At 49.7% G+C, this 23,988-nt stretch overlaps 1 protein-coding gene across 1 annotated transcript; it reads left to right on the plus strand.

Moving 5' to 3' along the window:
* Positions 1 to 23,782, plus strand: LOC127648433 (uncharacterized). Its single transcript, XM_052133107.1, has 9 exons — positions 1 to 92; positions 283 to 366; positions 1,378 to 1,476; positions 6,953 to 7,048; positions 16,023 to 16,118; positions 21,480 to 21,578; positions 22,387 to 22,424; positions 22,548 to 22,604; positions 22,755 to 23,782. Exons 1-9 carry the CDS (start codon positions 71 to 73, stop codon positions 22,896 to 22,898), a joined length of 735 nt encoding a protein of 244 aa, XP_051989067.1. The 5' UTR covers positions 1 to 70; the 3' UTR covers positions 22,899 to 23,782.
* Positions 23,783 to 23,988: the final 206 nt, after the last annotated feature.

Consider the following 23,988-nt stretch of genomic DNA (forward strand, 5'->3'; position numbering starts at 1 on the left):
CATATTTGGCATTGTGGTTGATCTGATCTTTGAGTTTCTGCCAACATTACAATTCATTCTTCTGTTCTACATGTTTGGATCAGCCAGAGGAGGTGAGTCACATTTATTACTGATCTGGATTCATTTGCATTTGCTCTGTTCTTCACATTAATACCAAACATAGATAAAACATATTTGTAACGTTCATTGCTCCTAGTGCCACATTAAAACACTCATAATGAAATACTGTGAATCTGTTGTTGTCTGTATTCTTCATTAATGTGATGACTCTCCTGCTTTTAGGACTTTTCATTGTTGTGCTTTTACCAATGATGCTAACAATGACAAATGACACAATGTTTTATAGATGCTTCATCAGGCTCGACTGTAAGTATTTAATGATTTCTGATCTGATCTGTTAAAACTGCATCAATAACTCAGTAAATGATCATTGTTATGAACTATTAAAATTTATTTTGATGACATCATGAATTTATGGCACTCGTCGCCTTTTATGGTTGACCGTGTGAATAAGAGTAAATAGTTTTTAAGAGAAATTAATCTCCAGTTCTTCACTGATTTCAGTCTTGATCTGATCTGTGGTCAGTTGTGAGATGTTTTCTCTGTTATCTGATCATCATTGTCTTCAATTCACTTTTAAACCCTGATCAGCATTATTTCGGTTGTGCCGGTAAGTGAGGACCCAAAAGCGAATTAACAAAAATAGAGTCTTTAATGACAGTTCAGGGAAGCAATAATGAAGAACACAAATCTTCTCCTTGAGAGGTAATGGCAAAACAAACAACCCGCAGAGAGGGCGATAAAAAACAGAAACTTCTTCAGATAGCTTCAAAGAGAGTCTTCAGGCAGCAGTTGGGGGTAGTAGTGAAGCGGCGACAGGCTGCAGGTCTCTCAAGGGTAAACAAGGGTCGAGGAGAGACTGTGGTTACCAGATCTCTCGCAGTGTCAGCCGAACTGGACAGAATACAAATATCAAGACGATTAGCAGAGAACTGATAGCGTTGCCAGGCGGATGCCAAAAGGACAGGACTAGGATAGAGACAAATAAGACAGTAGTTTGCTTCTTGCGTGAGAAACTCAAGTGAGAATCAGACAAAGAAAGCAGCAAGAGCAGAGAGGGAAGTAGAGACCTAATCAGAGGGGAAAGGGAACAGGTGGGAAGAGAATCAACAAGGTATTCAGGGGAGATGAGGAACAGCTGGAGGAGGAGAGAAAAGGAAAGGAAAAGTAACCTATTAAGACCAGCAGAGGGCGACAGAGTAAAGAGAAAGAACAGGAACAAGACATACCATGACAAGACACGACAATTTCTGTTAGTATGAAGTTATGAAAAGAGTTTAATGAAGGAAAACTTTCTCGCACTTTCGTCTCTTTCAGGTTCAGATTCGGTCAGAAGAACAGTGCGGTTAATTTTCATGTTAGTGATGAATGCAGTGATGATGGGTTTTCTCATCATGACACTGGAAACTGAAACAGGTATGATCATTATTACACAGATAATATGAGAATATATTGATAATACACTGTGTTTTTAGTATATGGTCATGATATTGTGGCGGGATGAGCAAGACACAGACACAGTGGGTGTGTTGTCAAGTTTCGGAGAGGCATTTATTGGAAATAATAATACACGTAAAATGTCCATAAAAGGGGAAAATAAAGTGTCATAATAAAGGGGGAATCTGGCATCCTCGCGGTGAGACGGGGCTCTGTGAAGGGTGGGGTAGTGTCTATGGGATGGCCCGGGCATGAGCTCGGCCTCTTGGGTCCACAGTGTGAGGGGCGGCGGTGTCTTTGGCGCGTGGCAGGTGAGAGGGGAAGGCGGCCTCTTGCCCGTCGGCTGCGATGAGTGCAGTTCTCTCGTCCGGGGGTGTGAGGAGCGGGTCCGGCGGCACCACTCGTCTGAACACTCCCTGATCTGGGGCCTGATAAACATATTTACGCTAAGTTTATTTATTTTTTTATCAATTCCGTTTTGTGCATGGTAAATTGCGTACGCACATTTTAATGACAATTTTGTCTGGATTTATAAAATCTTTTATTTTATTAAAATCTCTGTTATGTATACCTTGTCTTGTCTCACTGTTGCCCTTTGTTTGTCATTTTTGTCACTTTTGTAGTTCCTTAGTTTTCACTTTTGTCACCCTTGTAGCTCCATAGTCTTCTTGTTAGCCCTCGTGTTCGCTGTTCATTGTTTTCACCTGCCCTCGTTAGTTTCCCATTGGTTTCTGTTTATCACCTTGTCATCTTGTTTGAGTTCTGTTTGTTCATTGGCTCCCGTTTTCCCATGTCCATGTATTTTAACCCGGTTGTTTTCACTCCCCTCTGTCAATCGTTGAATGTTGTCATGTCTGGTATGTGTTCCCTGCTCGAGTTCTCAGTTTTATTTCATTGTGTTTAGTTTCCTGTTTTCCCATTGTGGTTGTTTCTTTTGTGTTTATTCGTTTGTTTATTTAATAAAGTAAGTTGCATTTAGATCCACTCTCCTCGTCTGCTTTTTTGCTTTTTTATTTAAACTTTTTTAAATAAAGTTAACCTTGAACCTTGAACCTTGCCTTCGCTGCCTCCATTCTTAACAGAACGATTGACCGCAAATGGATCTAGCGGCTGACTGCAAGGAGCCTGTGCCCACGCCTTCCACAGTCAGCGAGCCTGTGCCCACGCCTTCCATGGTCAGCGAGCCTGTGCCCACGCCTTCCACGGTCAGCGAGCCTGTGCCCACTCCTTCCACGGTCAGCGAGCCAGCGCCTGTAGCCTCTACCGTCCCAGAGCCAGCGCCTGTAGCCTCTACCGTCCCAAAGCCTTCCTGGGCTCCGCCGCAGCCCCACCGTCCGCGGCTCATCCTCCTACGGCGTCAGCCTCTCGAGGCTCCCGAGCCTGCTAGGGCTCCTCTTCCAGAGTTTCCCAGGGCCCCTCCTCTTGAGCCTTCCGAGCCTTCCAGGGCTCCGCCTCTCAAGTCTCTCGAGCCTTCTAGGGCTCCTGCTCCCGAGCTTCCCAGAGCTCCGCCTCTCGAGCTTCCCAGAGCTCCGCCACCCGAGCCTCCTACGGCTCTGTCCCCAGAGACTCCAGAGCCTTCTTGGGCTCCGCCGCGGACCCGCCATCCACGGCTCATCCTCCTATGGGGTCAGCCTCTCGAGGCCCCCGAGCCTTCTAGGGCTCCTCCTCCCGAGCTTCCCAGAGCTCCGCCTTCCGAGCTTTCCAGAGCTCCGCCTTCCGAGCTTCCTAGAGCTCTGCCTTCCGAGCTTCCTGAGCTTTCCAGAGCTCCGCCTCCCGAGCTTTCCAGAGCTCCTCCTCCCGAGCCTCCCAGGGCTCCGCCTCTCGGGTCCCTCGAGTCTTCCAGGGCTGCTCCTCCCGAGCCTTCCAGAGCTCCGCCTTCCGAGCTTTCCAGAGCTCCGACTTCCGAGCTTTCCAGAGCTCCGCCTTCCGAGCTTCCTAGACCTCTGCCTTCCGAGCTTCCTGAGCTTTCCAGAGCTCCTCCTCCCGAGCCTCCCAGGGCTCCGCCTCTCAAATCCCTCGAGTCTTCCAGGGCTCCTCCTCTCGAGCCTTCCAGGGCTTCTCCTCCCGAGCCTCCCAGGGCTCCGCCCCTCAAGCCTCTCGAGCTTCCCAGGGCTCCGCCCCTCGAGCCTCTCGAGCCTCCCAGGGCTCCGCCCCTCAAGCCTCTTGAGCCTTCCAGGGCTCCGCCCCTCAAGCCTCTCGAGCCTTCCAGGGCTCCGCCTCTCGAGTCTCTCGAGCCTCCCAGGGCTCCGCCTCTCAAGCCTCTCGAGCCTTCCAGGGCTCCGCCCCTCAAGCCTCTCGAGCCTTCCAAGACTCCGCCTCTCAAGCCTCTCGAACCTTCCAGGACTCCGCCCCTCAAGTCTCTCAAGCCTCCCAGGGCTCCGCCCCTCAAGTCTCTCAAGCCTTCCTGGGCTCCACCTCCCAAGCCTCCTACGGCTCTTCTCCCCGAGCCTCCCTCGGCTCCGCCTCCAGAGCCTTCCAGGTCTCCGCCTCTAAAGCCTCCTATGGCGCCCCCTTCCTCGGCTCCACCTCCTGAGCCTTCCTCAGTTCCGTCTCCTGAGCCTCCCTCGGCTCCACCTCCAGAGCCTTCCAGGCCTCCGCCTCTAGAGCCTCCTACTGTGCCACCTCCATCGGCTCTGCCGCCAGAGCCTTCCAGGTCTCCGCCTCTAGAGCCTCCTGCGGCGCCACCTCCCTCGTCTCCGCCGCCCCTCAGTTTTATTTCATTGTGTTTAGTTTCCTGTTTTCACATTGTGGTTGTTTCTTTTGTGTTTATTCGTTTGTTTATTTAATAAAGTAAGTTGCATTTAGATCCACTCTCCTCGTCTGCCTTCTCTGCCTCCATTCGTAACAGAACGATTGACCGCAAATGGATCTAGCGGCTTACTGCAAGGAGCCTGTGCCCACGCCTTCCACGGTCAGCGAGCCTGTGCCCACGCCTTCCACGGTCAGCGAGCCAGCGCCTGTAGCCTCTACTGTCCCAGAGCCAGCGCCTGTAGTCTCTACCGTCCCAGAGCCTTCCTGGGCTCCGCCGCGGCCCCGCCGTCCGCGGCTCATCCTCCTACGGCGTCAGTCTCTCAAGCCTTCCTGGGCTTCGCCTCCCGAGCCTTCCTGGGCTCCACCTCCCGAGCCTCCTACGGCTCTTCTCCCCGAGCCTCCTTCGGCTCCGCCTCCAGAGCCTCCTATGGCTCCGCCTCCCGAGCCTCCTATGGCTCCGCCTCCCGAGCCTCCCTCGGCTCCGCTTCCGGATCCTTCCAGGTCTCCGCCCCTAAAGCCTCCTACGGCGCCCCCTTCCTTGGCTCCGCCTCCTGAGCCTCCCTCGGCTCCCCCTCCTGAGCCTTCCTCAGTTCCGTCTCCTGAGCCTCCCTCAGCTCCACCTCCAGAGCCTTCCAGGCCTCCGCCTCTAGAGCCTCCTACGGTGCCACCTCCATCGGCTCCGCTGCCAGAGCCTTCCAGGTCTCCGCCTCTAGAGCCTCCTGCGGCGCCACCTCCCTCGTCTCCGCCGCCCCTCAGTTTTATTTCATTGTGTTTAGTTTCCTGTTTTCCCATTGTGGTTGTTTCTTTTGTGTTTATTCGTTTGTTTATTTAATAAAGTAAGTTGCATTTAGATCCACTCTCCTCGTCTGCCTTCTCTGCCTCCATTTTTAACCCCACCGTCCGCGGCTCATCCTCCTACGGCGTCAGTCTCTTGAGCCTTCCTGGGCTCCGCCTCCAGAGCCTCCTACGGCTCCGCCTCCAGAGCCTCCCTCGGCTCCGCTTCCGGATCCTTCCAGGTCTCCGCTCCCACAGCTCCAAGGCCTCCCCCGGCTACGCCTTCTACGGCTCCACCCCCGGACCGGCCCCTGTCCTTCGACTGCCTCCCAGGCCCCCCAAACCTGTCCTCTCCCTGTGGCCAGCTCCCAGGCCTCCTGAACCTGTCCTTGCCCTGTGGCCAGCTCCCAGGCCTCCTGAAACTGTCCTTGCCCTGTGGCCAGCTCCCAGGCCTCCTGAAACTGTCCTTGCCCTGTGGCCAGCTCCCAGGCCTCCTGAACCTATCCTTGCCCTGTGGCCACCTCCCAGGCCCCCTGACCCAGTCCCCTCTGTATCCCCCTTGGACTGCCGGTCTGCCCTTTGTGCCCCCTTGGACTTCCTGCCTGCCCTCTGTGCCCCCTTGGACTGCCTTTTTGCTCTCGTGCCCCCCGCTGGTCTGCCCGTCTGCTCCTGGTGCCTTCTTTTATTTGTTTCTTTTTATTATTTGGTCTGGAATCCGATCCTTTGAGGGGGGGCTCTGTTATGTATACCTTGTCTTGTCTCACTGTTGCCCTTTGTTTGTCATTTTTGTCACTTTTGTAGTTCCTTAGTTTTCACTTTAGTTTTCACCAATGGCCCTCCATTGGTTTCTGTTTATCACCTTGTCATCTTGTTTGAGTTCTGTTTGTTCATTGGCTCCCGTTTTCCCATGTCCATGTATTTTAGCCCGGTTGTTTTCACTCCCCTCTGTCAATCGTTGAATGTTGCCATGCCTGGTATGTGTTCCCTGCCCGAGTTCTCAGTTTTATTTCATTGTGTTTAGTTTCCTGTTTTCCCATTGTGGTTGTTTCTTTTGTGTTTATTCGTTTGTTTATTTAATAAAGTAAGTTGCATTTAGATCCACTCTCCTCGTCTGCCTTCGCTGCCTCCATTCGTAACAGACTCGATTCTCAGAGAGGGATTTATTTTTATGTAACTAATAAAAAAGGCATTGAGATATAAGCTGTAAAAGGGAAATATTGGTTTGGGATGTGCTGCGTTTGGAGAAATGTCTCGTGTCATCATAGAGAATACAGAATACATACAGTGAATAATAATGAATTACGTGAATCTTCCACTAGCTGGGATTTATTACGTATTACGTGCGTACAGTTTTATAAATCAGATTTTTTTATTGTGTGTTCTCAAAATCTGCCTTTATAAGTACGCACAAAGTAAGACGCACTTTTAGGAATAAATCTAAGCAGAGTGTTATACATGAGGACCTGCACGTGTGAGGATGCCGATGTGTGCACACGTGGAGATTTGGAGGTGCACACGTGGAGATTTGGAGGCGCACACGAGGAGATCTGGAGGTGCACTCTGTGTTTTACAGACAGCGGTGATGAAGCATTAATCACATTATTCACATCAGGTGTGCTTCATCGCCGCTGTCAGAATGAGGCTTATTAATTATGCATCTCTTCTCCTCTCCTGCCCAAATCCCGTCCTGAGTCTGAAAGTCCCGAAGAGTTGGGGTGAGGATGATGAGAGGGAGGGGCGGATCATTCACCACAATATATAAAACGCTGTTGAGTTTATGGTGTTTCATTTTATGGACATTGTATTTAATTAAGTTAAAGGCACAAAAAATCTATTAAATCAAATAAATTAAATACTAATTTTGGATTATAAATAAGTCACTTATTGAAAATGTAATGAAGAGATTTACTTCTTTTTATTTTTTTTACAGATCCTATTGGATGGGCCTGTGTGATTGTGTTTCTGCAAATACTCTGGACAGTTATGAAGCTGACAGATAGCTATTATTATTTTTCAATTTCTCGGGGTACAGTATTGATCATCCACTGTGATTATCTTCTCTGAGTGATGTTTTATTCCTTCAGTGTGTCAGTATGAGTACATGTACAGTTAAAGAGTGATTCATTCAGTAATGCAGAGATCCAGCGGTGTTACACACAGTTCCCCTTCTGTCGCTCTCTCCACGTTGTGTCGGAGAAGCGACACTAGGGATCTCTCTTGAGCGCCGATATTCACCTCTGACCTATTGAAAAGGGCCAATGGGAGTTGGCAGTCAGTATTTGCATACCCCGCCCCCGCATACGGGTATTTAAGCGGGGCAAATACGGAAGTTTAGTCAGAAAATTTCTTCGGAGCCGATGGTCTGTCTGCAGTTTGCTGCGAGTTACACGCCATTAAAACGTTCCTGTTTCCTCTGACGATCTGCATGCTGTTGGATCTTGACGGTGCACAACAGCGGCTTTCTCTTCTCAGTGCACGGCGTGCACTGTTGCCCCTGAGCGCTTCGACAGCGCAGACACATATACACACACACACTGTGTATTAAAAGAGTTGTTTACTAAAAGAGTAATTTCCTCTAAAAAGCAAACACAGCGGCGTTGAACGTCCTTTTAAGGATGCGTCTTTTTCAAGATGCCTTTCCGCCCCTGTGTCGTTCCTGGATGCGGTAGAGTGCTCTCCTCTTCAGACGGCCACAGGCGCTGTCTCGTGTGTTTGGGCCGCGATCACACCGAGGCGGCGTTTGTGGATGGTTCATTTTGTCACTGCGAGAACATGACCATGACCACGTTGCGGTCGCGGCTTGCGTTCAACAGAAAGCAAGCCACCCCTTCTGCACTCCGCATTGCTCCTTCTTCCCACGGGATCGAGGACGGTGCGGTTGGCGCTGGGGGCGATTTGGGGGCGGCAGCAGGTGCAGTTTCGCCGGGTAACCCCCCGCGAACCTCCCGTTCCCCGACACGCTCGCTGGTCTCCGTCCACGCTCGCGGCGATAGCAGCTCGCCTCACGGCCTGGCTGTCTATCCTCCCGAGTCCGAAGCAGATGAGCTCGCTGCTACATCGGAGAGTGCGGTGTCTGATGCCGAGGACTCCCCTGGACTGCCGCCTTCGGGCCAGCAGGCCCAGGCTGAGGCCGACGCTCAGATGTCCGACATGCTTGCCCGGGCCGCCTTGAGCGTGGGGTTGGATTGGAAACCTCCATCCTCCCCACAGCCTTCTCGGTTGGATGATTGGTTCCTAGGGGCGGCGCGCCAAGGGGACAGACGATGGCCACCCTAGTGGTCCAGGAACACCATCTTTGGCTCAACCTGGTCGAGATGCGTGAGGCTGACAAGAACCGCTTCCTGGACGCACCTGTCTCCCAGATTGGCCTTTTCGGTGACACCATCGAGGACTTCGCCCAACAGTTCTCCACGGTGAAGAAGCAGACGGAGGCCATTTCGCACATCATGCCCCGCCGCAGACCTGCCGCTACGGGCCCTGCCCCGTCTGCCCGCCGAGGGCGTCCCCCTGCGAGGAAACCAGCTCCTGCTCCACCTCAACCCGGGCCCAGCTCTCAGCCCCAGCGTCGAGCACTCCGCAGGTGGCGCACGCCCCCTGTCTCACGAACCCCCTCCAGGACCCGGAAGGCCCCCAAGCGTTCCTGAGACAGCCGACCCAGAGCCGAAGATGTTAGCTCCGGAGGTGGTAAGACCGCTCCGTCCCCCGGTGGAGGGCCGGGAGGAGAATCCTTTGTTTTTTCATTTGCCACACCCCCTGATGGGGGCTGTGGTACCCACATTCTCAATAAAAGAGCTATTTCTTTTACCTCTGGGTCACCTGGCCCGCAAATGCCGTTTTCACGGCAATGTGCTTTCAGACACAACAGTCCCGGTACACCGGATGCGGCGATCCCGCCTTCCGCCTGCCCACGACTGTCCCCCGGCCGGCCGGTTCAGACAAGTCCAGAGGACGCCAACATCAGACCTCCACCTCAGTCACGAACCCGCCCCCTGCCGGGCGCGTGGAGCAAGGTAAGTGCTTTGAGTCTATTCTCAGCACCTCAGCCTCAAGCCACAACGAAGCCGCCCGACGCTGCATTACCTGTTCTGCCCCGCTGCGAGGCCCCGCCGGGTACGTCCAAAATACTCGTCCCTTTGGTGCCCCTAGCGCAGAGCTGGGAAGCGGCGCTTTCGCTTCCCAACGCATCACGCTGGCTGCACCGGACCATTCGACTCGGTTACGCAATTCAGTTTGCCCGGCTCCCGCCCCCCTTCAGGGGCGTCCGCTCTTCCGCAGTACACGGCGAGCATGCCAGTTCCCTGCGCACGGAAATCGCGACTCTCTTAGCTAAGGGCGCGGTAGAGCCCGTCCCTCCAACCGAAATGAGGAAGGGTTTCTACAGCCCTTACTTCATTGTACCCAAGAAAGGCGGCGGCTTACGACCAATCCTGGACCTGCAAGTTTTCAATCGGGCCCTGTTAAAACTCCCGTTCAAAATGCTCACGCAGAGAAATATTCTGGCTGGCATTCAGCATCTAGATTGGTTAGCAGCGGTAGACCTGAAGGACGCATACTTCCACGTCTCAATTCTGCCACGACACCAACCCTTCTTACGGTTCACGTTCGACGGCCAGGCGTTTCAGTACAAAGTCCTCGCCTTCGGCCTGTCTCTGTCCCCTCGCGTCTTCACGAAAGTCGCAGAGGCGGCCCTTGCCCCGCTACGAGTAGCCGGCATCCGCATTCTCAACTACCTCGATGACTGGCTCATCCTAGCACACTCTCGAGAGTTACTATGCACACGCAGAGACCAGGTGCTCCAGCACCTCAGCCGCTTGGGGCTTCAGGTCAACTGGGAAAAGAGCAAGCTCACTCCGGTTCAGAGCATCTCTTTTCTTGGGTTGGAGTTAGACTCAGTCTCAATGACAGCACGTCTCACAAGCGAGCGTGCTCAGTCGGTGATGGACTGCCTCGCTTGCTTCAAGCCAGGCACTATGGTCCCCTTCAAACTTTTCCAGAGGCTCCTGGGGCATATGGCGTCCTCCGCGCCGGTCGCGCCGTTGGGGTTGATGCATATGAGACCACTCCAGCACTGGCTCCAGACTCGACTCAAGTCGCTGCGCGCCACTCACATCCCCGGCAAGCTCAACATCGTAGCGGACACGCTATCACGACAACGCCTGCCCGGCGGGGAGTGGAGGCTTCACCCCCAGTCGGTCCAGCTGATTTGGGAACGGTTTGGCAAGGCCCAGGTAGACCTGTTCAGCCGCCCAGGAAACCTCCCACTGCCCGCTCTGGTACGCCCTAACAGAGGCTCCCCTCGGGACAGACGCGCTGGCACACAGCTGGCCCTTGGGGCTGCGCAAGTACGCATTTCCCCCAGTGAGCCTTCTTGCACCGGTGCTGTGCAAGGTTAGGGAGGACGAGGAGCAAGTCATGTTGGTGGCCCCCTACTAGCCCACTCGGACTTGGTTCTCGGAACTCAGGCTTCTCGCGACAGCTCCTCCCTGGTGTATTCCCCTGAGAAAGGACCTCCTCTCTCAGGGACGGGGCATGCTCTGGCACCCGCGCCCAGACCTCTGGAACCTCCACGTCAGGTCCCTGGACGGGACGCGGAAGAGCTAGCCGGCTTACCTGCGACCGTTTTGAATACAATCAACCAAGCCAGAGCCCCCTCTACCAGGCACCTTTACGCCCTAAAGTGGTGCTTGTTCGCAGATTGGTGTTCTTCCCGAGCCGAAGACCCGCAGAGATGCGCGATTAGGCCAGTGCTTCTGTTCCTACAGGAGAGGCTGGACAGGAGGCTGTAGATGGCAAGTCTTTGGGTAAGCACGACCCGATCCTCAGGTTCCTGAGAGGCGCCCGGAGGTTGAATCCCTCCCGGCCAGGCCTAGTTCCCTCCCGGGATATCTCGGTAGTCCTGGCAGGACTCCAGAGACCTCCCTTCGAGCCGCTTGAATCAGTTGGACTCAGGGCCCTCTCTCTCAAGACGGCCCTGCTGATCGCGCTCACCTCCATCAAGAGGGTTGGGGACCTGCAAGCGTTCTCTGTCAGCGACACTTGCCTGGAGTTCGATCCGGCAGATACGTCTGTGATCCTAAGACCGCGACCGGGCTATGTGCCCAAGGTTCCTACCACACCATTCCGAGATCAGGTAGTGAACCTGCAATCGCTGCCCCAGGAGGAGGCAGACCCAGCCCTTTCGTTGCTGTGTCCAGTGCGCGCCCTGCGCATTTACCTGGACCGCACACAGAGCACCAGACTTTCTGAGCAGCTCTTTGTCTGCTTCGGGGGACGGCAGAAAGGGAATGCCGTCTCCAAACAGAGGCTCGCCCACTGGGTTGTTGATGCCATCACACTGGCTTATCACACCCAGGCCGTGCCCCTACCCTTGCGGGTCCGAGCTCACTCAACAAGGGGTGTTGCGTCCTCGTGGGCACTGGCCAAGGGCACCTCCCTAGCAGACATCTGTAGAGCCGCGGGTTGGGCAACACCCAACACCTTCGCGAGGTTTTACAACCTCCGCGGTGAGTCGGTTGCGTCTCGTGTTTTGTCAGGTCCGAGCCCGTAGAACTCGGTAACACGTAGACCGACCGGCCGGGTGGATCGCTTGCGCCCAGTGCCCTTTTCCTGACGCCAAGGTAAAGTAGTGCGCCTTCTTCCCAGGGCGCCCCACTCCGAGTCGGGCCCCTGGTCGATTCCTCCCCAGCCCTCCGGGTCCGCGGTTCAGCGGAGGAACTCGCCGACCAAAGCCACTGCGGGTACCCTGATGGCTACCCTGTACTGGTATAGGTGCTCTGCAGGTAAGGCCTCCTGCTCGGACTCCCCCAGTGTGTAATTCCACGGTTCTGTCCCCTTACGAGCGGACCCCCATGTCTCCCTTAGGCAGTTACAGCTGCCTCGGTCGTGCTGTAGCAACTCCCCCCTTTCCAGGCTGGATCTACCACCGCACCATACTTTCCACACGAGCCCTAAGACGGCCGTGTGATGTGTCTACCACTTTTCCTCCCCAAGAAAAAGGGCAGGTGTGGTCTCCGCAGGGTCTGGGTAAGACCACCTTCCCTATATGCGTGTAAGGGCCCCGGCCGTGATTGCTCTATGCGAGAAACATAGAGAGAAAAGAGGCCCAGCCAGGCTGGCCTGTTCCCATGTTGGCAAACATCGCCTTGTTCCCCTCCCAGGGTAACTAGAAGGACTCCGATGTTCTTATGGGGCATTGGGGAAGGGTACGTGCAGCCAGGTACAGACGATGCGCGGCACTGGATGAAATCCCTGCCCGCCTCTGTATCGGCGGTTCACGTACACGGTTCAGCACATGGCAAGATTGGAATGGGTCCCCTAGTGTCGCTTCTCCGACACAACATGGAGAGAGCGACAGAAGGGGAACGTTTGGTTATGTATGTAACCTCCGTTCCCCGAGGGAGGGAACGACACGTTGTGTCTTTCCTCCGCCATGTCACTGAACCGAGCCACTGTTGTGGCCGGACCATTCCGGCTCCTCAGAAAAATCCTGACTAAACTTCCGTATTTGCCCCGCTTAAATACCCGTATGCGGGGGTGGGGTATGCAAATACTGACTGCCAACTCCCATTGGCCCTTTTCAATAGGTCAGAGGTGAATATCGGCGCTCAAGAGAGACCCCTAGTGTCGCTTCTCCGACACAACGTGTCGTTCCCTCCCTTGGGGAACGGAGGTTACATACGTAACCAAACGTTCTCATGTCCTCTCTGTGTCTGATTGTTTCTTCTGTTTAAGCTTCTGTACTGGAGATATTATTGGATTTGTCAGTGTGATACTGCAGATATTCAGGGGTGTGTCTAGAGCATTTTCAGTGGGGGGGCCATGCTGGGGCACTGCCTCCAAACGGGGTGGCAAAAAAAAAAGCCAGTGACCAAAAAAAAAAGCTAAATTCTACAGTATATTACGTAAATCCTATTGCTTTTATTATTTTTTTAACTTGAATAAAGTTACTTGTACACAAATGTAGTAATAAAGCACATTTTTGATTAATTTAGTTTTTTGTCATACCTGTATATATCCATTAAGGTAAATTTGAGAGCCAGTGTTTATTATTTTTAGTGTTTTCATAAAACTAACAAGTTTATAAAATAAAAGCAATTTTAATAATGAGCAATTTTAAAAACCCAGAAGCAGAAACGATGTAAACTATTTTCTTTTAATTAGTTTGGCCATTACAATATACAGTAGTTTTATTCACAATCTCTTTCAAATAATAATAACAAAAAAAAAATAAATCCCCCCACTGTAATAATTCAAATGGTTTGGCCAAAACATCACAGTGTTTCATTCAACATTTCTTTCAGATTAATTTACAAAAAAGCTGAGTAACACAGAGTTAAAGTTTTAGCACTGTAACAGTTCAAATGAAAACACCAGAGTTTAAAAATAAAATATGGAACCATTACATTGTGCTCTGCTAATATATTAAAGAACAGTCTTTAGTTTAAAAACAGTAAAAACAGTAGCAGAAAGAGAGGATAACAGTCGAAAAAGAAAGAAGGCAGACCTCAACTAAAACAGCTGGATTCTTCTGTTTCGGTGGTGACTGACAAGCTCACCATTATTATTTATAATGGTTGCAGAGTTATTATCTATATTGATTAAAAATAATGGTATTGAAGGTCTTTCAGTGTTGGATAGACATATACTTATAAGCCAGTTTGCTGACGAAACAACATTGTTTCTAAAGAATGAATATCAAATTCCATGAGCTTTACATTCTATTAACCAGTTTTCTAAAGCTTCGGGCTACATTTAAACCTAAACAAATGTGTAATGTTAACACTGCATGAGTTTCCTTTGCAGTCATTATCTAATATACAAATTAAAAGGGAAGTTAAATATTTGGGGATTATTATTTCTAAAGATAAAGATGTTATGGAGAATAACAATGTGTTGAATAACATAGATAAATGTAAGTTCATATTGAATAGATGGCTGCAGAGGGATCTTACAATCTTTGGAAGGGTTCTTTTATCTAAAATGTATAGTTTGTCCAGACTCATCTATCCAGCCTTCTCCTTGCCCATATCGACACGAATGATTCAATTAATAAATAAGGTGAATTTTTAATTTATTTGGAGAAATAAGTGTCAGTACATTAGAAAGGAGGACATGATTAAACATATGAAGACGGTGGGGTGAATGCTATCGATTTTGACATTACGAATGGTGTTTTGAAATTGAAATGGTTAAAATCCTTCATTCAAAATAGCCACTCCTTTTGGTTTATTGTCCCCAATGCTATCTTTAACAAACTGCGGGGAATACACTTTCTGTTATGTTGTGACTTTGAGTGCACCCCGTTACCAGATAAACTTTCATCCTTCCATCAGCAGGTGCTGCTCTATTGGAAACTATTGTTCAAACATAACTTCACTCCTCACAACACTCCAGTGTGGAATAGTAGATATATAAAGTTTGGCAGAAGATCTGTATATCTTGAGGAATGGATATCTAAAGGGATTTGGGCTATTGCCCATTTCTTGGATGATAATGGAAATTTGTTACTGTATAGAGAGTTTTGTGAGAAATGTACCGTTAATATGTTTAATAGAATGATTAGAGCTATACCAATTCTGTTAAGATTAATGGTTAAAGAAGACATGTTGTACTCCAAAATCTCCCCAGTACTGAGACAGCTCTCCTTAGAAGGTTAGGATTTTTGTGATAAAAAATGTACAAATAGAGTCATTAGAAAAAAATATAAATATGTGCTTAAAGATTTTGATAAGGTTGAAATAAAAAAAATTAGGAAAAATTATTTGTCTTTTCCTCTCCCTCCTAAAGCTAAGGAGGTGCACTTCAACATTTTAAATGAGATTTATCCTACTAAAGAATTTTTAAGATTGAAATGTAATTTTGATGTGAATAATTGTGTTTTTTGTGAAACAAATATTGAAAATCTAGAGCATGTCTTTGATTGTGATCTGGTGCCCCTTTTGGAGAGGTGCAGAATCGGTTAAGGTCTAGGAGGGTTGAACTCCCACCTCTCACGTGGAAGTTAATTAGGTTTGGTGTTTGTCTGGAAAACAAAGATTGTGATTTTGTTATTAATTTCTTGTTATGTTTTGGAAAGTTTTTCATTCATAAATGCAGATGGTTTAAATCTAAACCCAACTTTAATCACTGGATGAATGAGGTTAAACTCTTGTGCAAACCTTTAAAATTTGTTAAAAATCAGAAAGCCCTTAAACTGATTTCTCTTTTGGATACGTTTAAATTAATTTAAAAAGTCCCTTTTATTTATTTTTCATTTTATTTATTTTTGTTTTTTCTATTTAATTATTGGTTTGTTCATAGTGTGTTTTCTGTTCTTTGTACTAGCTATGCTCAACCTATGGCTGAACAATTGAGGTTATATTCAGAGATTTGTTGATGTACCTTGTTTGTTTGTGTTGTTGAAGGATAACAGTAGTTATTTGAGAAAATTGTTATGTATATTTTGATAAGTCACTTGTGATTTGTATCCTTTTTTGGCAATAAAGATGACTTTAATAAGCTTTAAAAAAAAAAAAAAACTTCTTTGAATCACGAACTTCAGTAGAGTCTATAAACTGATTGGCCGTAAAATGAACCAATCACAAGACATCTTATGGGGGGGGCACCTGGGGTGGCCAATCAAATTTCAGGGGGGGCCGGTGCCTAAATGTTTACAGTATGTAATTGTAATTTAAAGACACTGAAAATATTCTGCACCTTGTTTCAGTCACAATTGTTCTCAGTTTAATCTCTGATGAAAGAGACAAATGGAAAATGTGTGTTTTAATTTCTCAGTTTAATCCAGTAATTAACAGTTAAACACATCATAGTTAGTGTAACACAATCAAACATGAACGTTTAAGAGGATCATTCTCAGTGAAGGGCTTCAATCTTACAGTATTATACAAACACACATGAGTCAGAAACGAAATGTTCTGGAGATCTGTTCATTTGTGTTGTTCAATACTGATTTGGTTTGATTTTTTCAGTGTTTCTCTCGTGTGTTTTATCTTGTATTGCAGGTTTTCCTCGTTTTGTGTCTCTGTATCTGTTTGGATCAGTTGGTGTTGTTTTAATAAGCACTGTTGCTCTGATGACAGAACTGATACTGAAGACAGGTGAGTAAACAACAACAACATCATACAATATTTCATCTAATATCTGAGAGACAATATTTATAAACAGTTCATGGTAACTGTGTTTGAGGAACAGGGTTTATTTTGACTCCAGTGAATGTTCAAAAGCAGCTTGTCACGAACCCCTTTCCTCTGCCCCATCTCCGCTTCCTCGAGCACGCACACATACACTCCGCGAGCGTGCTCGCTTCCCGCTCCCTCGCTCCGCCCCCTTGAGCTCGTACGCTCTTTTTCCTCCCTCAGGCTTCCACGCCCGGTTTTGCTATTACGAGCTCTCGTTCGTAAACTATCCCCCCCCTCTGACTCATGCTCGCTTCTCACGCGCTTCAGCCTGAACATTATGACCACCTGCACTCACGCGCTTCCAATCCCCACACATTAGTTTCACCTGCACTCACGCGCTTCCGATCCCCACACATTAGTTTCACCTGCACTCGTCTCGTCACCTTTCATTGTTTACACCTGCACCTTCCCCTATAAATACCCAGCACTTCCGTTTCACAGGTGTTGGTTATTGTATTTAGTTCCCCGTGTCTTGACCCCCGCTAGTCTCGTCTAGTTTTGACCTCCCTACTCGTTACCTTCTTAGCTTGCCAGCCCCCTATTCCTCTTGTCCCCCTGTCTTTTGCTCCCTCTAGTCCCCTCTTGCTACGTGTTTGTTCATCCTGTTTACCCCGACTTTGACCCTCGCTCCCCTCGACTACTCTCCCGGATTTGCCCCCTTTACTCTCCTTGATTCCCCGGCTTTCGACTCTACGCTTTCCCTGACCGTTCTTCACTGGATTTGCCCTGTTTTTGTACTTTTGCCTGCACTGCTTTTTCTACAATAAAAGCAGTTCTCACCTACATTGTGACTGTCTCATCTTGTGTGTGTGTGTCCCGGTTACAGAATAACCAACCTCACCGAAGACAGTCACAATGCGTCGCGCTGAGGATTCGCGCGGCTCACTAGAGCGGAGGAACACGTCACATTCAGCGCGAGGAGCTACGGTGTGGAAGCATGATCGCGCACTCACAGCCCAGGGCCAGCAGATACGTGCGAATTTTGATTTTTGTCACCCTGCGTCACCTGTGTCTGCCCCTGAGCCCGTTTATGCTTCCCATGCATTTTTGAGCGCGCCGTAAGCTCTCCACCCCCGGAGAGGTTTTACGGCTCTTCAGACACTGACCAAGGGGTGTTTATGCGAGGCAGCGGTTGTGTAACCCATAACCCCGCCCTCGGCATTATGGACCCAGCGGCCCAACTCATGGGTTTGCGTCAGGGGAGCCAAACCGTGGAGGCTTATATTATGGATTTTTGTGTCCTGGCATACCAGGTGAATTTTAATGAGGTGGCTCTGAAGACCATTTTCCAATGTGGACTGAATGAGCCAACCTCATCATTAATGCCTGGTGGTCGCTGCCCCCTTAACCTGGTTCAGTTTATTGACCTCGCCCTACTGTACTCTGGTTCCTCGTTCACTGTGGGGGAGGCAGACACTGAACCAGCGCTCCACACCAAGACCCCCGTCTCGAAGCCTACCACGACCCCCGTCTTGAAGCCTACCACGGCCCCCGTCTTGAAGCCTTACACGGCCCCCGTCTTGAAGCCTTACACGGCCCCCGTTTTTAAGCCTTACACGGCCCTAGCCCCGAAGCCTGTAACGGCCCCAGTCTCGAAGCCTGGCACGGCCAGCGAGTCAACGCCCATGCCCGCCATGGCCAGAGAGCCAGCGCCCATGCCCGCCACGGCCAACGAGCCAGCGCCCATGCCTGCCACGGCCAACGAGCTAGCGCCCATGCCCGCCACGGCCAACGAGTCAGCGCCCATGCCCGCCACGGCCGGCGAGCCAGCGCCCATGCCCGCCACGGTCAGCGAGCCAGCGCCTGTGGTCTCGACCGCCCCCTTGGCCACGTCCCCTGTTGGCCGAAGACGTAAGAGAAGGAGGAGGGCCCCTTCTCCCCAGTCTCGTCTTGTGCTCAAGACCGCAGAGAGTCCCTCAGAGTCTTCCACGGCTCTGCCGGGTTCTGCTCCGCCCTCAGAGTCTTCCACGGCTCTGCCGGGCTCTGCTCCGCCCTCAGAGTCTTCCACGGCTCTGCCGGGCTCTGCTCCGCCCTCAGAGTCTTCCACGGCTCTGCCGGGCTCTGCTCCGCCCTCAGAGTCTTCCACGGCTCTGCCGGGCTCTGCTCGCCCCTCAGAGCCCTCCCGGGCTCCGCCTCTCGAGCCTCCCAGGGCTCCTCCTCTCGAGCCACCCAGGGCTCCTCCTCTCGAGCCTCCGAGGGCCCCTCCTCATGAGCCTCCTAGGGCTCCTCCTCACGAGCCTCCCAGAGCTCTACCCCTCAAGTCCCTCAGGGCTCCATCCCTCGAGTCTTTCACAGCTCCACCCCTCAAGCCTCTCACGGCTTCGCCTCTCGAGTCTTTCAGGGCTCCATCCCTCGAGTCTTTCACGGCTCCACCCCTCAAGCCTCTCACGGCTTCGCCTCTCGAGTCTTTCAGGGCTCCATCCCTCGAGTCTTTCACGGCTCCACCCCTCAAGCCTCTCACGGCTTCGCCTCTCGAGTCTTTCAGGGCTCCATCCCTCGAGTCTTTCACGGCTCCACCCCTCAAGCCTCTCACGGCTTCGCCTCTCGAGTCTTTCAGGGCTCCATCCCTCGAGTCTTTCATGGCTCCACCCCTCAAGCCTCTCACGGCTTCGCCTCTCGAGTCTCTCAGGGCTCCATCCCTCGAGTCTTTCAGGGCCATGAAAGACTCGAGAGGGGAAGCCCTGAGAGGCGGAGGAGCCCTGAGAGTCTTTCAGGGCTCCATCCCTCGAGTCTTTCGTGGCTCCACCCCTCAAGCCTCTCACGGCTTCACCTCTCGAGTCTCTCAGGACTCCTCCGCCTCTCAGGGCTTCCCCTCTCGAGTCTTTCATGGCTCCACCCCTCAAGCCTCTCACAGCTTCGCCTCTCGAGTCTCTCAGGGCTCCTCCCCCTCTCAAGCCTCTCAGGGCTCCTCCTCTCGAGTCTTTCGGGGCTCCTCCTCCTCTCAAGCCTCTCAGGGCTCCGTTTCTCGAGTCTTTCATGGCTCCCCCCCTCAAGCCTCTCGAGCCTTCCAGGGCTCGGCCACTAGAGGCTCCTATGGCTCTGCCTCCCGAGCCCCCTATGGCTCCCCCTCCAGAGCTTCCTAGGGCTCCGCCTCTCGAGCCTTCCACGGCTCCGCCACCCGAGCCTCCTACGGCTCTGCTCCCTAAGACTCCAGAGCCTTCTAGAGATTCGCCTCCCGAGCCTCCTGCGGCTCTGCCTCCCAAGCCTCCTACGGCGCCACCTCCCCCGGCTCTGCCTCCAGAGCTTACCAGGGCTTCACTCCTGGAGCCTTCTACGGCGCCGCCTTCTATGGCGCCACCTCCCACGGCGTCACCTCCCTCGGCTCTGCCTCCAGAGCCTTCCAGGGCTTCACCTCTGGAGCCTCCTACGGCGCCACCTCCCCCGGCTCTGCCTCCAGAGCCTACCAGGGCTTCACTCATGGAGCCTTCTATGGCGCCACCTCCCACGGCGTCACCTCCCTCGGCTCTGCCTCCAGAGCCTTCCAGGGCTTCACCTCTGGAGCCTCCTACGGCGCCACCTCCATGGGCTCCACTTCCTGAGCCTTCCAGGCCTTCGCCCCTAAAGCCCCCCTTGGCTCCACCTCCAGAGCCTTCCAGGCTTTCGCCCCTAAAGCCTCCTTCGGCTCCACCTCCGGAGCCTTCCAGGACCCCAGCTCCAGAGCCACCTACGGTGCCGCCTCTGACGGCTCCGCCTTTCAAGGCTCAGCCCGGAATTCCTGACCCTCTACCTCTCCTGTGGCCTCTTCCCTGGCCTCCGGACCCTATTCCTGTCCGGTGGTCACCTTCCAGACCCCCGGACCCAGTCCCTGTCCTCCAGTCGCCTTCCAGACCTCCTGACCCAGTCTCTGCCCTATGGCTGCCCCCTAGACCTCCCGACCACCCGCCTGTCCACTACGTTCCCCCTGACCTTGCCTTGAACTGCCCATTGACCCCCATGGACTGTTTCATTTCCCTTTTGTGCCTTCTGCCCCCGCGAGCTTACACGCTCGTTCTGTCCCCCGCAAGCTTACATGCTCGTTCTGTCCCCCGCGAGCTCACACGCTCGTTCTGTCCCCTCGAGCTCACACGCTCGTTCTGTCCCCTCGAGCTCACATGCTCGTTCTGTCCCCTCGAGCTCACACGCTCGTTCTGTCCCCCCGAGCTCACACGCTCGTTCTGTTCCCTCACGCTCCTCGCAGCCGAGCACGGCCGTCAGGAGCCGTCCTATTCAGAGGGGGGAGTGCTGTCACGAACCCCTTTCCTCTGCCCCATCTCCGCTTCCTCGAGCACGCACACATACACTCCACGAGCGTGCTCGCTTCCCGCTCCCTCGCTCCGCCCCCTTGAGCTCGTACGCTCTTTTTCCTCCCTCAGGCTTCCACGCCCGGTTTTGCTATTACGAGCTCTCGCTCGTAAACTATCTCCCCCCTCTGACTCATGCTCGCTTCTCACGCGCTTCAGCCTGAACATTATGACCACCTGCACTCACGCGCTTCCAATCCCCACACATTAGTTTCACCTGCACTCACGCGCTTCCGATCCCCACACATTAGTTTCACCTGCACTCGTCTCGTCACCTTTCATTGTTTACACCTGCACCTTCCCCTATAAATACCCAGCACTTCCGTTTCACGGGTGTTGGTTATTGTATTTAGTTCCCCGTGTCTTGACCCCCGCTAGTCTCGTCTAGTTTTGACCTCCCTACTCGTTACCTTCTTAGCTTGCCAGCCCCCTATTCCTCTTGTCCCCCTGTCTTTTGCTCCCTCTAGTCCCCTCTTGCTACGTGTTTGTTCATCCTGTTTACCCCGACTTTGACCCTCGCTCCCCTCAACTACTCTCCCGGATTTTCCCCCTTTACTCTCCTTGATTGCTTTCGACTCTACGCTTTCCCTGACCATTCTTCACTGGATTTGCCCTGTTTTTTGTACTTTTGCCTGCACTGCTTTTTCTACAATAAAAGCAGTTCTCACCTACATTGTGACTGTCTCATCTTGTGTGTGTGTCCCGGTTACACAGCTTCAGTCATTATATAGTTGATCTTTGCCTGAATGTTGGTTTTATTGTGTTTGGACTGTGTTTGAATCCCAGTCTCCGCTATATTATAAAGACAGACAGAGATCACTAAACAGTAATCGAGGAGTCTCATCTCAAGGCACAAATCACATTCATCATTCAATGTTTATTTGGAACAATTACACTCAACATTAATATGATCATTAATCAGCTCTTTATGATTGAATGTATTCCTCAAACACAGTGAATTATAATATTAAACAGTAATTATTATTGTTTTCATTATCAGTTAATGGTGAACGTGCTGTGATGGATCTGAGATTCGTTCTGTTTCCCTCTGAAACTCTCTTTGTCGTGTTTCTGATGATTTTAGCAACATTTCCATCCAGTGAGTATAAACTATCATTTATTATTATTATTATTATTATTATTGCAGAGTCGTCATATGAGCTGATCTGAAAGTATTTTGAGGTCTCTCGTCTCTTTAATTCCAGCGTTGGAAGTTGTATTTATCTTTTATATTGTTATAACTAAAGTGATACTTGTGAAATGAAGAGAGTTTGTTTTCCTGCTGTTTTAAAGTGTGTAAATCTGATATGATCATTCATGTGTGTGTGTGTGTGTGTGTGTGTGTGTAAATCTGATATGATCATTCGTGTGGCCTTTATCACACAGTGTGTGTGTGTGTGTGTGTGTGTGTGTGTGTGTGTGTGTGTGTGTGTGTGTGTGTGTGTGTGTGTGTGTGTGTAAATCTTATATGATCATTCGTGTGGCCTTTATCACACACTGTGTGTGTGTGTGTGTGTGTGTGTGTGTCTAATAAAACACAGTCGATCATCTGAGTTTCATTCAGCCGCTTACAGTCACAATCGATGTAAACAAAAAAGTTTACAGAGAACAACATTCATTATTATTACTCATTTATAACAACACAACAAACACTGAACCAACTCAAAATATCACATGACAAATATTTCTATGAACATGTCCGTGTTCTTATAATGATCGTTACATGTTACCCATGATGCTTTCAGCACTTCTGTATTGTTTCAGTCTTACAGTGTTCTTTAGAGTTTATGCAGTAAATCAGCCGTTATGTAAATTGATGTATTTGGTTAATTTGTGCTTTATCTGAGACCGATCAGCTTCTGTAAAATCCACTAAATATATTTTCTCTCATTTCTCTGAACACACAGTGATTCCCAAAATATTAAAGTGTCTGCAGTCTTGTCAGGTTAGTATGTTTGAAATGACATTGTTTAAGTTGACCTGTAATTTAAGGGGGCTTTTACTTCATTGTCAAAAAACAATTATTATTTAAAATACCCGTTTTGTCCTGTTTTGTCCCATAACACAGGATAAAGTGAGGTGTAATAAAACAGACACCAGATCACAACAAGCCCAAAGTCCTCATGTGAGTCAGTGTCTTCTGTCAAGCAATTTTATTACCATTTATATCATTTTATATTTATTTACATTTTAATGAGACTACATCAAATTGAACAGTTCTGCTGAGGTGGAGAGATGTTGTGCAGATATTGTTTAAAAGACTTTATGCAGACAGAATGCAGCAGGATCAGATGAAACTCCAGGAACCAGATCAAACCAGAACCAGAACTCAGCAGAATCTCATGAAACTTCAGCATTGACTGGAGGAGATCTTAAAGATGCAGATGAAGGACAGAGGTCATGTGATTCAGTGGTCTGACACACACAGTAAAAAGAGAGACATATGCCATGTGTATAATCTCATACTCAGAGTTTATGAGCAGTTAAAATGAGACACTCGCTGTTCTCTGATGATTTTATTTTAATTCAGCATGTTGAATGTTGATGTTTATTCACACTTCAGAATCTCACATGTTGTACGTCATCTGGGAATTTCTTGCATGTTTCACATATACTGAGGATTTGGACCGACTCCATTAACACACTATTAGAGAAGTGTGCATGTTCAGATATGTGTGTATATCCAGTGTTTATGAGATCAATCCCACACTGGGACTGTTTGCTCAAATTCTCATCAGTGCTGACAGAAACTGAACGTTTACTTTTATTGTTTTATTTTACTTTTTGTTTTTTTATTTTTTATGTAGATGCATTTTTTACTCTGGAGTGTTTTTATTATTTCTTGTGATTTTGTTGTTTTCATATGTTTTATGAAAATCTGTAAATATTGTATTAATATAATATTTTATTGTCATGTTGACAGAGTAGTTCTGGATGCCAAGTTCAACAGTATTAATGAAACTGAACATTTCTTTAATATCAACAGACAACAATCTGTGGGATCATTTTAACCTAAAGAAAGTTCTTGTGAATCATCTGCAGCATTCATGTGGTAATCTGAGCGATCTTTGAGTTTCAAGAACACAATTGTGTTGTGTAGAACTGTAATGTGAGTAATTCTATATTACCCATCCAAACATCTAAACATTCAGTTTTCTGCTCAGATCATTTATAATATAAACAGCTTGATTAAATGTAGGCTAACATTACATCACCTGCTGCAATGTGTGTTCATCCTAATGAAAGGCTTAGCAATATAAAATTATAATAATGTTTGGAGTAATCAAGTGCTGCAAATGAGTTTTTTTCCCCAATAAATGTTTAAAGCTAAAATATTCTATTTTATTTTTTTGATCATATTTCAACAGTTTTAACAATCTCTTAATAATCATCATAACAGTCACACATCTTACTGAACTACAACAGATCTGAATCCCTCTCCACATTCAACACTGTAGATTCAGAAAAACACAATCACCTGATCTCTTCTCTATGGCTAAACTACCAAT

The sequence above is a fragment of the Xyrauchen texanus genome, chromosome 8, assembly GCF_025860055.1.
Source record: "Xyrauchen texanus isolate HMW12.3.18 chromosome 8, RBS_HiC_50CHRs, whole genome shotgun sequence".
Classification (NCBI taxonomy): domain Eukaryota; kingdom Metazoa; phylum Chordata; class Actinopteri; order Cypriniformes; family Catostomidae; genus Xyrauchen; species Xyrauchen texanus.